This window comes from Macaca mulatta, chromosome 1, assembly GCF_049350105.2.
Source record: "Macaca mulatta isolate MMU2019108-1 chromosome 1, T2T-MMU8v2.0, whole genome shotgun sequence".
NCBI lineage: Eukaryota > Metazoa > Chordata > Mammalia > Primates > Cercopithecidae > Macaca > Macaca mulatta.
This window is the reverse complement of record NC_133406.1, coordinates 195,918,460-195,933,752: the sequence shown is the minus strand read 5'-3', so window position 1 is coordinate 195,933,752 and position 15,293 is coordinate 195,918,460. Positions and strand designations below refer to the sequence as shown.

General features: G+C 47.5%; 1 protein-coding gene across 18 annotated transcripts in view; it reads left to right on the top strand.

Moving 5' to 3' along the window:
- ARMH1 (armadillo like helical domain containing 1) overlaps positions 1 to 15,293 on the top strand; it is a 52,214-nt gene that overhangs the window by 32,134 nt on the left and 4,787 nt on the right. For all 18 annotated transcript variants that reach the window (XR_001444678.3, XR_013402718.1, XR_013402719.1 and 15 more), the window contains one exon: positions 875 to 959. Coding sequence is in view for 15 of the 18 variants with exons in the window: in XM_077959425.1 (XP_077815551.1) it covers positions 875 to 959 (85 nt within the window). In the remaining 3 variants the exon portion in view is untranslated. The remainder of the gene's footprint in view (positions 1 to 874; positions 960 to 15,293) is intronic.

The window sequence follows — 15,293 nt, the reverse complement described above, 5'->3', positions numbered from 1 at the left end:
GATGAGTTCCATTCTCCTTGCCCTGTATCCTCTCTCCCCCAGTCAGAGTAGCCAGCTTTGTTCCTGCACCTCTGGCAGGTAGCCTCATTTAATGCCTCCTGAGTTAGAGAGTTCAGTGGCAGCCTCAGCCTAGGCCCACTGACTCACCACTGCCCTCCCTTCCTCTCCCCCATTCACCCAGGCGCCTGGCTGTTTGGAAGTCTGTTTGGAAGTTCCTTTCTTCCAGGTAGACAAGATCTAAAGACTAACCAGCTTGGGTGGGCACAGGCTCACGCTTGTAATCCCAGCACTTTGGAAGGCTGAGATGGGCGGATCACTTGAGGTCAGGAGTTCGAGACCAGCCTGGTCAACATGGTGAAACCCCGTCTCTACTTAAAAAAATAAAATTAGCTGGGCGTGGTGGCGGGCACCTGTAATCCCAGCTACTCAGAGGCTGAAGCAGGAGAATCGCTTGAGCCCGGCAGGCAGAGGTTGCAGTGAGCCAAGATCGCACCACTGCACTCCAGCCCTGGTGACAGAGTGAGAATCTATCTTTTTTTTTTTTTTTTTTGAAATGGCTCTGTCGTGCAGTGGGGCGATCTCGGCTCACTGCAAGCTCCGCCTCCCGGGTTCACGCCATTCTCCTGCCTCAGCCTCCCGAGTAGCTGGGACTACAGGCACCCGTCACCACGCCTGGCTAATTTTTTGCATTTTTAGTAGAGATGGGGTTTCACTTTGTTAGGCAGGATGGTCTCGATCTCCTGACCTCATGATCCACCCGCCTTGGCCTCCCAAAGTGCTGGGATTACAGGCGTGAGCCACCGCGCCCAGCCAAGAATCCATCTTAAAAAAAAAAAAAAGACTAACCACCTTGTCCTGTTGTCTGTCTGGTCAGTCAATCATTGGGACCACACACCCCAGCATCGTCGACTGCGTGCTGAAGGTGCTGGGCACGATGCACCTGGAAGTCCAGTATGAAGGTAGGGAGGCTACTCTAGATTGCAGAAAGGGGTACCGAGAGCCAGGTGTATCAGCTCTCAAAAGCTTTCTCTTAGTCACAAAGAGCCTTGATGTGGAGTGTCTGGGACAGCCTTGGCAGATGGAAGACGCTGGTTCAGAAAATGTCAGTCACACCTATGCCTTGCGTCAGCCACAGGGTGCCTAGGGTGCCTGAATGGTTGCAAGAACCTGCCTGGGTCCAGAGCTGGCTCTGGCTCCCAGTCTTATGTGGTGCTTCCTGGCTAAACAGAAATCACCCTGAGGAATGTCCTTCTTCTTTTTTTTTTTTTTTTTTTTTTTTTTGAGACGGAGTCTCGCTCTGTCACCCAGGCTGGAGTGCAGTGGCCAGATCTCAGCTCACTGCAAGCTCCGCCTCCCAGGTTTACGCCATTCTCCTGCCTCAGCCTCCCGAGTAGCTGGGACTACAGGCGCCTGCCACCTCGCCCGGCTAGTTTTTTGTATTTTTTAGTAGAGACGGGGTTTCACCATGTTAGCCAGGATGGTCTCGATCTCCTGACCTCATGATCCGCCTGTCTCGGCCTCCCAAAGTGCTGGGATTACAGGCTTGAGCCACCGCGCCCGGCCGGAATGCCCTTCTTCTAAGAAACTAAACTGAATAGTCATAGTATTAATTTGGTTGGTTGTTTTTCCTGGGTTTTTTTTGAGACAGGGTCTTGCTTTGCTGCTCAGGCTGGAGTGCAGTGGTGCCATCATAGCTCACTGTGGCCTCAAACTCCTAGGCTCAAGAGATCCTCCCTCCTCAACCTCCCAAGTAGCTAGGACCACAGGTGTGCACCACTACGTCCATCTAACTTTTTAATTTTTTGCAGAAACGAGGTCTCACTATGTTGCCCAGGCTGGTCTTGAACTCCAGGCCTCAAGCGATCCTCTCACCTCAGCCTCTCAAAGTGCTGGGATTACAGGCATGAGCCACCGCACCCGGCCTATTTATTGAGAACCTCTGTGTGCCCGCCACTTTCCATACATCACCTCATTTACTTCTCAAAATAACCATAAGAGGCCAGGCATGGTGGCTCAAGCCTGTAGCCCCACCATTTTGGGAGGCCAAGGCAGGCAGATCACCTGAGGCCAGGAGTTTGAGACCAGCCCGGCCAACGCAGCAAAACCCCGTCTCTACTAAGAATACAAAAAAATTAGCTGGGGGTGGTGGCATGTGCCTGTAATCCCAGCTACTAGAGTGGCCGAGGCACAAGAATCACTTGAACCCAGGAGGCGGAGGTTACAATGAGCCGAGATCTCGCCACTGCGCTCCAGCCTGGGCGACAGAGCAAGATTCTGTCTCAAAACAACAACAACAAAACAACAACAGTAACAACAAAATAACCAGAAGAGTACAAAACCTGGTACATACTAGGTATTCAAATGTTTCCATGAATGAATGGTAAGGATATGTAGTTTTATGTTTTTCAAGATACAGCAATAAAGCCCAGAGAGATTAAGTATGCTTCCCAAGGTTACACAGCTATTGGATTCTAGCCGGATTTGCCTGACTCTAAAGTTTATGCTTTTAACACATAGCGCATGGCAGATATTTAAACGATATAATTTCCTTCCCTTTTCCTATAGTGGTTCAGAGGAAGGAGATTCTATTTTCAACAGGAGGAGATTAAAGAAGGGTTCACCGAGACGGTGGTGTTTGAACTGAGCTGTGGACAATAGGGAGGATTTGGGAAGGTCGAAAGGAGGAGAGGAGGTCGTTCGGGAAAGGGGGATGTAGAAAGGAAGGCAGACAGGGAAGTGCAAGGTGTGTCCTGGGAATAATGGGTAGGTCACTTAGAAAAGGGATGGTAAAGGTCTAGGAAAGGTAAGCTAGGAGCAATGGAGGGGCACCTTGAATGCCATGTGGGTAGGTGGCAGTCTCTCCAGTAGGCAGCGTGGAGCCACTGAAAAGTGAGCTGTGCACAGGTGAGGGCTGAGGGAGTGCAGTGCCTCCGAAGATGGCCTGGGTGGTGCTATGCCAGGTGAGCCAGAGCCACAGGGAGCCACTTGAGGCTGGAGGCCAATTAGGAGGCATTTGGGGTGGTTCAAATGACAAAAGAAGAATGTGCTGGTCCAGCTGGGTACATAGCCCCAGGAAGAGAGCATGGACAGCACAGGGAACTGCCTGGTGAGGAGAATGAGGCAGTATTTGGATGTCGGAGTGGGCGGGACCCAAGAGACCAGGACAGACAGGCCCAGTAATCAGGAATGGTCTGGCCATTAGTATAGGGACAGGGACTCCTGTGTCTAGGATGACAGGCTGAGCCCTAGGTTCAGGAAGCCTGGGGAGGAGAGCATGAGGAGCAGCCAGGCACTGAGGTTCAGGTACACAAGTGAGATCCTGGGGAAGATCAACAAAGCTCTGGAGGCCACTTCCAACCTAGGTTATTTTTGGGCAACAGTGCTTAAACTGAATGTCAGGCATATTATTCCTTCAGTAACATTGTCAGTTTTGTATTTTTTGACCCCTGCAAGCTCTGTGTGCATATGTGGGCCTTGTATGTTGAGAAATAATGCTATGCTAAAATCTGTTAGCAGCTGGAGCAGAGTGTCCTGGCTGGAGAGGAGTTGCCAGTGAAGGGGTGGAGTGGTACAGGGACCTAAGTAATAGTCAGACCCTGCACCAGAGGGTTGTCACTGGCATTGAAGCAAGGGGATGACCTGGTAGTAGAATCATGTTAGGAAGCTTAATCAAACGATCCCAAAGATTAGATTGGGTAGCACTGAGACCTTCCTCTCCCCACCCCACCTCTGTGTGGCAAACATGCCCACTCCTCCTCATCCATCCATCACTTCTCAGCTTAAGCATTGCCTGTCTAAGCCCTTCCCTGACCCTGGCTTCAATCCCTGCCCAAATGTCAGCCCTTCTTCCTTTGAACCACCCTGCCCCCCCCTTTAGCCCCTCTCCATCAGAGCTGTGTTCTCTAAAATGGTACCTTCCCCTTACATAGACTGTGTGCAGTTTCAGGTCAACCATCATGGCTTTTATCCTTATATCCTCAGCACAGCCCTAGCATGTTAGGTCCTCGTCGCATGTTTGTTGAGTGAATGAGTGAGCAAGTGAGTGAGGACTGCACATACGCACTGCATTAGTCATTACTCGCCTCTATGCCTTTCTCCTCCAGACCTCCCAACAACTCCAAGGCAGGTACTGGGTCTGATTCATCTTATTCCAACTCAGGACCTGGAACATAATGGGTGCTCAGTGGAAGTCTGTGGAAAAAAAAAAAAACAACTTTGTTCTTTTTTGAGACAGGGTTTCACCCTCTGTTGCCCAGGCGGGAGCACCAGCACAGTCATGCCTCACTCCAGCCTCAACCTCCTAGGCTCAGGTCATCCTCCCACCTAGGCCTCCCAAGTAGCTGGGACTACAGGCACAGATCACCATGCCCAGTTAATTATTTGTAGAGATGGGGTCTCCCTATGTTGCCCAGGCTGCCCTCAAACTCCCAGGCTCAAGTGATCCTCCTGCCTCCACATCCCAAAGTGCTGGGATCACAAGCGCAAGCCACTGCACCCGACCAAAACAAAACCTCTTATGCTGATGAAGTCCTCCGGAGTTGTAACCGGCCACAGCTTCCTCCAATATCGCCCTAAGTTCAAGTCCTTCTGCATTTATTCAGTAACAGCTAACAGTGTGCAAGAGGCAGTGGGAATGCGACTCTGTGACTGCATTTGGTTTGTTATAGGATCATGTGATAACAGTGAAACTACGTGCCTCAAGGTCATTTCAGATATGCCAGACTCATAACAGATGCGCACAAGAAAAAAGGTCTGTTGAATGAATGTATTATTATTATTTTTTTAACCAGGCCCTTCAAAATAGTCTTCATATAACTCCAAATGTAGAGAATGCGTATGCAATAATTGCCCACTAGAGGGCACTGTTTCACATGGTCCGCTTAGACCGGAAGTTGAGAGAAAGAAGAAATTCGCACGCCTTCAGTTTCCAATGAAACTCTGCCCGAGGGAGGGAAGGAAAGTTCCCACGGGTCCTCCATGTGATCCTAAACAGTGGGTGACCGGGGAGGATTAGAGAGTAATTTCTTTGAGTTTGCGTATACCAAATTGCAAAACCAGAGTGAAGCCCCAGGATGCTGGCAGCAGTCAGCACGGAGAAGCAGCCTGTGTCCAAGAGGAGCCTGAGTGACTGCGGGGAGAAGAGTTTAGTGGGTGACAGGGACTGATCTCAAAAGGGCAGGATTGGTTTGTTTCTTTAAACAGATATTTACTGATTATCTGTGATGTGCCAAGAACTGTGCCAGGCACTGGGGTTTTGTTTGCGTTTGCTTGTTTGCATTGAGAAGGAGAAAACTGAATGTCTTGGAAGGAGAAGGGTCGGGGGTACCCACTCCACTCCCATGTGGCATGTGTGTGGGGCAGAGTGGAGGGTTATTGGCATCCTTCCCCTGAGAAAGCTACAGGGGAAGTGGCATCCTCAGGGCAGTGTCCACTGACAACAGGAGGCGGAGAGGCTTAGGGGGCCTGGCGATTGTTTATCTTGCAGTGGGTGTCAGTGGTGGAGGAAGCTGCTGGTGGCCTCACCTCCTTTTTCATGAAGAACGCCACCTTCCCCCACCACAGCTACCAACCTGCCTGACCGGTGAGTCAGGTTAGCCACATCCTCTACTCTCCTTCCCATTATGAGAGTGTCCCCGGTTCCTATCACAGGCCCCCTCTTCTGCTTATTCTCTGAAGCACATTCCCTCAAACACTTCCCTTCTGTAGCTCACCTCTCCCTTTTTCTCTGCTGGACCATCTCCATTGACGTGCAAATATGCTTTCTATCTTCCATTTTTAAAAGAGCCCCTCTTTGGGAATTTATGGATTAAAAGAGATTTAAAAGACATGTACCAAAAAAAAAAAAAAAGGTAAAATTATAGCATTTAGGGATGTACCTCCCTCCTTGACCCCAAGTTGCCCCCCAGCTATTCATTTCTTTACCATTTCATTCCTACTTTACTTCCCAGCTGCTTTCAACCCTGTTGATCACTCCCTCGCTTTCTTTTGTTGGCTTCTGTGATAGACGTTTTCCTCCCACCGTCTGGTTTTGCCTTAGTCTCCTTTGCTTGTTTCTCCTATTTCCCTACAAGACTGTTAGGTCACCCTCTTCCTTCTCATCTCTGTATACTTTTTCCCTAAGTGGCTTCCCATGTGGATGTCTAACAGACATCTTAAATTTATGGCCAGAATTCTTGATTTTCTTCCCAAAGCTTGTCCTTCCTGTTTTCTCTATCTCGGCCAGGCACTGTGGCTCACGCCTTTAATCCCAGCACTTTGGGAGGCAGAGGCAGTCAGATCCCGAGGTCAGGAGATCGAGACCATCCTGGCTAACACAGTGAAACCCCGTCTCCACTAAAAATACAAAAAATTAGCCGGGCGTAGTGGTATGTGCCTGTAGTCCCACCTACACAGGAGGCTGAGGCAGGAGAATAGCTTGAACCCAGGAGGCAGAGGTTGCAGTGAGCTGAGATCATGCCATTTCACTCCAGCCTGGCAACAGAGCAAGACTCTGTCTCAAAAAAAAAAAAAAAAAAAATTATCTGGGTGTGGTGGCGCACACCTGTAGTCCCAGCTACTCAGGGAGGCTGAGGCAGGAGAATTGCTCAACCCAGGAGGCAGAGGTTGCAGTGAGCCAAGATCATGCCACTGCACTCCAGTCTGGGTGACAGAGGGAGACTCCATCTCAAAAAAAAAAAAAAAAATTGCGAAAATATGCTAACAAATATGTATAAGAAACAAGTTCATAGTAAAATTCAACTGTTTATAAATTTGGAAAGTGATCATTTGTAGAATACAATTTTTGTCTACTTGACCTAGAACCTGGAATTAACTTGACTTGCTAATAGAATTATCATTTCATATGTTAATATCAAAGTTGAAAGTATGGTTCTTCAGCCCCAGAGTACAACAGTGGGGCTTGTAGCTGAGCGAACTACTGCACTAACACAGTGGAATCCTCTAGAGACACTAGTGCAGGGAAACAGTGGCCATAACTGACCAAACCGAACAGACATGGACAAGGCTTTGAATGTGTGACACCTCCTCCCCTGGCCCCCTGAAACCTGGAGAGACTGGTGGTGGCAAGAACCTCATTGTTAATTTCCTTCAGTTCTTGGCTGTATAAAGTTACTTAGGTTCCTAATTCTAAGAGGTATGATTGATCTAGAAATTAATCAGAGATTTGGTTTACTTCTTTCTTCTTCATAAAAGCACATTTTTTAACTGAGATGACATTCACATAACAAAATTAACCATTTTAAAATGAACAATTCAGTGGCATTTAGTATACATTAACGGTGTTGTACAACCACCATCTCTAGTTCCAAAACGTTTTCATCCCCGCACAAGGAAACCCTGAATTCAGTGAGCATCTGTTCCCCTTCCACTCCCTTCAGTCCCTGGGAAGCCCCAGTCTTCATTCTGTCTCTATGGATTTACCTATTCCATATATTTCACATAAATGGAATCATACAATACATGACTTTATGTCTGGCTTCTTTCACTTAGCGTAATATTTTCAAGGTTCACCCACATTGTAACATGTATCAGTACTTCATTCCTTTTCATGGCTGAATAATATTCCATTGTATGTATATACCACAATTTGTTTATCCATTCATTCATTATTAGACATTTGGGCTATTTCCAGCTTTTGGCTCTTGTGAACCAGTGCTTCTATGAACATCCACATACATGTAATTGTTTGAGTACCTGTTTTCAGTTCTTTGGGGTATATACCTAGGAGTGGAATTGCTGGATCATATGGTAATTCTGTTTAACTCATTGAGGAGCCCTCTAAACTGTTTTCCACAGTAGTTGTACCATTTTACATTCCCAGCAGCAATATATGAGCATTCCAATTTCTGCACGTCCTCACCAACACTTGTTATTCTGGGGATTCTTTAGTTATAGCCATCTTAGTGGATGTGAAGCGCATTTTCCTGATGAATACGGACGGTGAACATAGACTTGTTTTATAGACTTGTTGGCCATTTGTATTTCTTCTTTGGAGAAATGTCTATTCAGGTCCTTTTTCCATTTTAAAAATTGGGTTGTCTTTTGGTTGTTGGTTTGTAAGAGTTCTTTATATATTCTAGTTTCTGTGCTCATCAAATATATGGTTTCTCCCATTCTGTAGGTTCTTTTCATCTTCTTGATAATGTCCTTTGTTGTTTTCATTTTCAATGATTTAAGTTTCTCATTTATTCATTTACTTATTCAAAAAGAATGGCGCTGGGGTGGGCACTGAGCGTATAGTGACAAATGAAACAAGTCCTTTTTCTCACAGAGCTTTGTTGCAACAGTAATACTAATGGTGATGTTAACTCATAACTACTACTAGTGACCAACAATGACTGTGTGCCCAGCATCGTTCTAAGCTCTTTTATGGTCTCATCTATTCCTCAGAACAACTCTGTGAAGTAGGTACTATTTTCCTCCCCAGTTTACAGATGAGGGAACTGAGGCACAAAGCAATTAAATAACCTGTCCACAGTCTCAAAATGATAAGTGAGAAAGCTGTAGATGGAACCCAGGCAGTCTGCCTCCTGCACCCATGCCCTCACCACCACACTGTTCTGTCTTCAGTATGAGGAGAACAAGACTTGCCTTGTTTTTACCAGCTTTGAGAATCTAATAAAAACCCAAGGACACCCTTGTAGTCCCAGAACTTTGGGAGGCCGAGGCGGGCAGATCACTTGAGGCCAAGAGTTTGAGACCTGGCTGGGTGCAGGGGCTCACACCTGTAATCCCAAAGGCAGAACTTTGGGAAGCCAAGGCGGGCAGATCCAACCTGAGGCCAGAAGTTGGAGACCAGCCCGGCCAACATAGTGAAATCCTCTCTCTACTAAAAATACAAAACTTATCCGGACATGTGGCAGGAGCCTGTAATTCCAGCTACTTGGGAGGCTGAGGCAGGAGAATTGCTTGAACCTGGGAGGCAGAGGTTGCAGTGAGCCAAGATCGTGCCACAGCACTTCAGTGTGGGCAACAAGAGCGAAACTCCATGAAACCCTGTCTCTGTCTCTTCTAAAACTACAAAGATTGGCTGGGCATGGTGGCTCACACCTGTGGTCCCAGCTACTGGGAACCACGAAAAAAAAAAAAAAAAGACAACATTATTAAGATTACAGTAAACCATATTTTAAAAATTATGTTTTCTTAGCTTCATACCCCTCACATGGTTAAGCAAATACATCAGGATCTCTCTTTTTTTTTTTTTTTTTTTTTTTTGCAATGGAGTCTTGCTCTGTCACCCAGGCTGGAGTACAGTGGTGTGATCTTGGCTCACTGGAACCTCTGCCTCCCAGGTTCAAGCAATTCTCCTGCCTCAGCCTCCCAAGAAGCTAGAAGCTGGGATTACAGGCATGTGCCACCACACCCAGCTAATTTTTGTATTTTTAGTAGAGACAGGGTTTCACCACGTTGGTCAGGCTGGTCTCGAACTCCTAACCCTAAGTGATATACCCGCCTCAGCCTCCTAAAGTGCTGGGATTACAGGTGTGAGCCACCACACCATCTGGATCTCGTTTTAAAACTAGTATTTTTGCCTTACAGAACATGATGCCTTTGCTTTACACTTTTTTTTTTTTTTTTTTAGATGGAGTCTCGCTCTGTCACCCAGGCTGGAGTGCAATGGCAAGAGCCACTGAGCCTGGCCTTTTTTTTTTTTTGAGACAGTCTTTCTTTGTCACCCAGGCTGAAGTGCAGTGGCGTGATCTTGGCTCACTGCAACCTACACCTCCTGGACTCAAGAGATTCTCGTGCCTCAGCCTCCCAAGTAGCTGGAACCACAAGCACACGGTACCACGCCTGGGTAATTTTCATATTTTTAGTGAAATATGGGGTTTCACCATGTTGGCCAGGCTGGTGTCCAACTCCTGGGCTCAAGCCATCCACCCGCCTGAGGCTCCCAAAGTGCTGGGATTACAGGTGTGAGTCACTGCGCCCGGCCCTGCTTTGTACTTCTCAGCTGACGTGGGCAGTAATTTTAGCCTTTCCTGCTGTATAAGAGGCCACCTGTCCTGTACAGCTTCACTGAACAGCAGTCAGAAGGCTCTGACACTGAGGGAGACTTTCACATAAAAACCTGCTATTTTTAAAAGATGCATTACTTCCCCAAAAGTATATGAGCACTTCAACTGTGACACTTTATTTAGCGTTTATGAGAGTCTGTAAAACAGTCTTCCAAGGGATTTAACTGAAAATCTTGGGGGAAAACTTATTTCCAACTTCCCCATTTGCCAGCCCCTCAAAACATCTGTGTCCTGCCCTTGGCTTATACTGCCTCCTTTTTCAGGACAGTGGTGCTTGACTCAGGTCTCAGGGATGGTTCAAAACATCAGTACACGGACTGGTTGGGCTGGGTGAAAGCAGATACCAGTGGAAGACACACCATAGTAATTCTTTTTTTTTTTTTTTTGAGACGGAGTCTGGCTCTGTTGCCCAGGCTGGAGTGCAGTGGCCGGATCTCAGCTCACTGCAAGCTCCGCCTCCCGGGTTTACGCCATTCTCCTGCCTCAGCCTCCCGAGTAGCTGGGACTACAGGCGCCCGCCACCTCACCCGGCTAGTTTTTTGTATTTTTTAGTAGAGATGGGGTTTCACCATGTTAGCCAGGATGGTCTCGATCTCCTGACCTCGTGATCCACCCGTCTCAGCCTCCCAAAGTGCTGGGATTACAGGCTTGAGCCACCACGCCCGGCCGCACCATAGTAATTCTTGATCCAGCAATAAAAATACCACCATAGCACATACATTAGTTACTTTGTTGCCTGACTTTAAAAACAAAAGGTGTGCATAAAAGATATTTTTATTGTTTCGACATTGGACTTTGAACATGTTGTAGTTAAAGAGGTAGCAGGGGGCCGGGCGCGGTGACTCACGCCTGTAATCCCAGCACTTTGGGAGGCTGAGGCCGGTGGATCACGAGGTCAGGAGATCAAGACCATCCTGGCTAACACGGTGAAACCGTGTCTCTACTGAAACTACAAAAAAATTAGCCGGACGTGGTGGCGGGCACCTGTAGTCCCAGCTATTCGGGAGGCTGACGCAGGAGAACGGTATGAACCTGGGAGGCGGAGCTTGCAGTGAGCCGAGATCGTGCCACTGCACTCCAGCCTGAGTGACAGAGTGAGGCTCCGTCTCCGCGAGAGAGGGGGAAGAGGTAACGGGGGCCAGGTATGGTGGCTTACGCCTGTAATCTCAGTACTTTGGGAGGCCAAGGCAGGCCGATCACCTGAGGTCGGAAGTTCGAGAACACCCTGACCAACATGGAGAAACCCCCATCTCTACTAAAAATACAAAATTAGCCAGGCACGGTGGCGCATGCCTGTAATCCTAGCTACTCAGGAGGCTGAGGCAGGAGAATCGCTTGAACCCAGGAGGCAGAGGTTGCAGTGAGCTGAGATCGTGCCATTGCACTCCAGCCTGGGCAACAAGAGCAAAACTCCGCCTCAAAAAAAGTAGCAGGGTATACAGAAATCAGAGACAGACACAGAATTAATTACAGAATGTCAGGAAGATGCCTGACACTGGTCTCTTCCTTTTTTTTTTTTTTTTTTTTGAGACAGAGCCTTACTCTGTCACCCAGGCTGGAGTGCAGTGCGCATGCACAGCTCATTGCGGCCTCAACCTCCTGAGCTCAAGTAAGCAGCTGGGACTACAGGCACATACCACTATGCCTGGCTAATTTTTTAAATTTTTTTGTAGAGATGGGATCTCACGATGTGGCCCAAGCTGATTTGACTGCCCCCGGCCTTTTTTTTTTTTTTTTTGGAAACAGTTTTACTGTTTCCCAGACTGGAGTTGAGTGGCTTGACAGCTCACTGCAGCCTCAAACTCTTGGGCTCAAGCGATCCTCCCGCCTCAGCCTCTTACAGTGTTGGGATTGCAGGCATGAGCCACCACGCCTGACTGGTCTGTTTCTTACAGCAGTGCAACATGCCAAACATGTTCATGCTAGTGCCCTGCTGGAAAAGGAAGCAAACCTCTGTAAGGAAGAGCATTTCTCATAGGTGTCCAGTAGGTGGCAGTCTTGTCTGGACCTGCAGAGAAAGACCCGGAACCCTGGTTTTGCAAGGCTCTGGGAGCAAAGAATTATAAAACATCAGTGCTGTTAGCACCCTGGAAATGGCTGCATGGAATATCCACAGTTCCCAGATACAATGCCATTTCTGTGGCTCCTTCTGCCAAAGCAATACTAAGCCTGCTGCTACAGCCCTGTCTCTTGTTCACTGTGGTTTCCTGGGCAAGTCATTTATTCTTGGTTTCTTCATCTATTCAATATGATGATCAGACAACTGATCGCTGAGGTTTCCGCTGATGCTGATAGGCTGAGGATTCCAAAGTTCTTCTTTGGACTGGAGGAATGAATGTGTCTCTTGCACCACTAAAGTTTCCATGGAGTGTGAGTGGCAAGCATCTCACACCTGTCTTTTGTTTTCTTGAGATGGAGTCTCACTCCATTGCCCAGGCTGGAGTGCAGTGGCACAATCTTGGCTCACTGCAACCTCTACCTCCCGGGCTCAAGCGATTTTCCTGCCTCAGCCTCCTGAGTAGCTGGGATTACAGGCGCCTGCTATCACACTTGGCTAATTTTTGTATTTTTAGCAGAGACAGGGTTTCACCATGTTGGCCAGGCTAGTCTTGAACTCCTGGCCTCAAGGGATCTGCTTGCTTCAGCTTCCCAAAGTGCTAGGATTACAGGCATGAGCCACTGAGCCCAGTCACATCTGTTTCATTTACTGCTGTTTCATCAGCACCAGCACTGCACCTAGCACGAGCTCAATCCCTGTTTGTCAAATGCATGAGGATGGGCCCCACAGAGCATCCCCTCAGCTTCATGGGGCCTGAACTCTCAAACATTCAAACTCTCCTGATGATACCTCCTCCTTGAATACTCTCATCCCTCCCGAACCCGTACTCTCCTGGCTTCCTCCTATGGCTCTAGAAACTGCTTCTTGGTCTTTTATACATTCCCATTCCTCTACCAGTCCCCTAGGTGTCAATTTTTTTTTTCCAGCATTCAACCCCAGGTTCTCTTCTCCTTCTTTGCTGTCTGTGGCACCTCGTCCACTCCCACAGCTTTAATTACCACCTACCACCTACCACCTTGATGACAGAAACAATAGTCGCTAACCTTTATAGAGTGTTAACTCTATGCTGGGTACTGCCCTTGATCTTTACTCACTTACCCATCACAACAAGCCAAGGAGGTGGACACTATTACTTTCCCCATTTTATGGGTGGAGGACAGAGTAGCTGAGTGACCTCTCTACAGCTCTAGACTCGTGTGTCCATTTGCCTTCAGAACACCTCCCCTCAGATGTCACCAGTGGACTTCTGATATTCCAGTTTCAAAGCCTTTCTTCTCCAAGGTCCCAATCTCAGTGAAATATTGAGTGAAATATTCTTGGCACCTCAGTGAAATATCTACCCAGGCTAGAAATATTGGTAATTGTCATGTCTTTTTGCTTCCCACCTTCAACCAGCTTCTAACAAGACCAGTCAATTCTAACTCCTCAATATTCAGATCTGTTCCCTCTTCTCTATTCTGTCTCCACTGCTGTAATTCAGGTCTTCATACTGTTCACCTGCACTGGCCTCTACACCAATCTTCATCTCTCCAGTACGGCAGCCACACATGGTTCATTTTCCTAGTCCACCACCAGAGTGGAGGCAGTAGAGCTTAGTGAAGAATGTGGGCTTTGGAATCAGAACTTTTTTTTTTTTTTTTTTTTTTTTTTTTGAGATGGTGTCTCACTCTGTCACCTTGACTGGAGTGCAGTGATGCAGTCTCGGCTCACTGCAATCTCTGCCGCCTGGGTTCAAGAGATTCTCCTGCCTCAGCCTCCCAAGTAGCTGGGATTACAGGCACCTGACACTGCACCTGGCTCATTTTTGTAGTTTTAGTAGAGACGGGGTTTCACCATCTTGGCCAGGCTGGTCTTGAACTCCTGACCTCGTGATCCACCCGCCTCAGCCTCCCAAAGTGCTGGGATTACAGGCATGAGCCACCGCGCCTGGCCTGCAATCAAAACTATTCTTATTAGCTATCTCATCCTGGGCGAGCTACCCAACTTTTTTGAGCCTTCCTTTTCTCTGAAATGAAAGATGAGAAAAATACCTGCTGTATTGGGTTGTTGGCACATGCAAAGCCACTCAGAAGATGGAGCTGGCCCACCTCCACAGGCTTAGCTGTGATGCATGGCCCAGCATCCCTGTTTCTCAACCAGATCTCCCTTGCCTGGCCACAAGTGTGACATGGCACTATCCAACATAGCACTTGCCACATTCTACATTCCAGCCCCTCCCTTCTCCCCATGGTTTTGCCAATTCAAGCATCACCTTCTCCAAGGAATCCTTCTCCTGATTCTCCATCCCCTATCATCTCCACTCCATCAACCAGCCTGGCTTCCTTTGTGTTCCCATGGCCCTGATAACACTGCGTCATAAATGCCAGTCTCCCTATTGGTGTCCCCCACTCAGCTGTGATGTCCCTAAGGCCAGTGATTAGATCTTAGTCCTCTTCATAGCCCAAGCCCAGAGGCCTGGCACAGACAAGATGCTCAATGAGAATTTTGTTAAATGAATGAATCAATGAATAAATCAGTGATTGCTCAGCTTTAGGACATTTGGGTGTTATCAGCACCACAGGCTTTAGGCAAAGCTGCCAAAGATAGTCTTTTGTTGTCCTTTGCTTTCTGAAGGAATTGCCCTTCGTAGTAACTGCCATGATAGATGAAGAGTTGTAACTGGCTGTGGTTCCTGTGAAGACATTTGGGCAGAGACCAGTACTTTCACTTTGGGTATAAACAGTGACAGCTGTGAATTTTAAAACTCAGTCAAAAACGATTCAGTGAATAAATCTTCATTTTTCCAAGTAGCTCCAAGTGTTACAAATACACAATTAGCAAAAGATTAAGCATTTAGTGTAAAGTGAATAGTCAGAACTAGACGTTTGTCTTCTGGAGTATTTGGTTCTACATGGGCAGAAAATGCTATTTGTGGTCAGGAAATTTTCATAAAAATATCTTCACCCATTCGTTTCTACCCTGAATGTCCACCAAGTCATGTCTCGCTGCAGGAAGAGCTCTTAGGCATAGGCAGACATTTTGCCCAGGATGTCCTGGCATTACATGCTGCCAGCTTGTGCCTGGAAAGAGCCCAACTACTAATGAGGGATGTGCTGCAGGCAACAAAGCCAAGTGTCATCAGATGCATGAGGGGCCAGGCTCCAAAAAAATGAGCTGCACCAATTCAAGAAGAGGGAAGAAACCAAATAGTAGAACAAGTGAGAAACACTTTCAGGCAC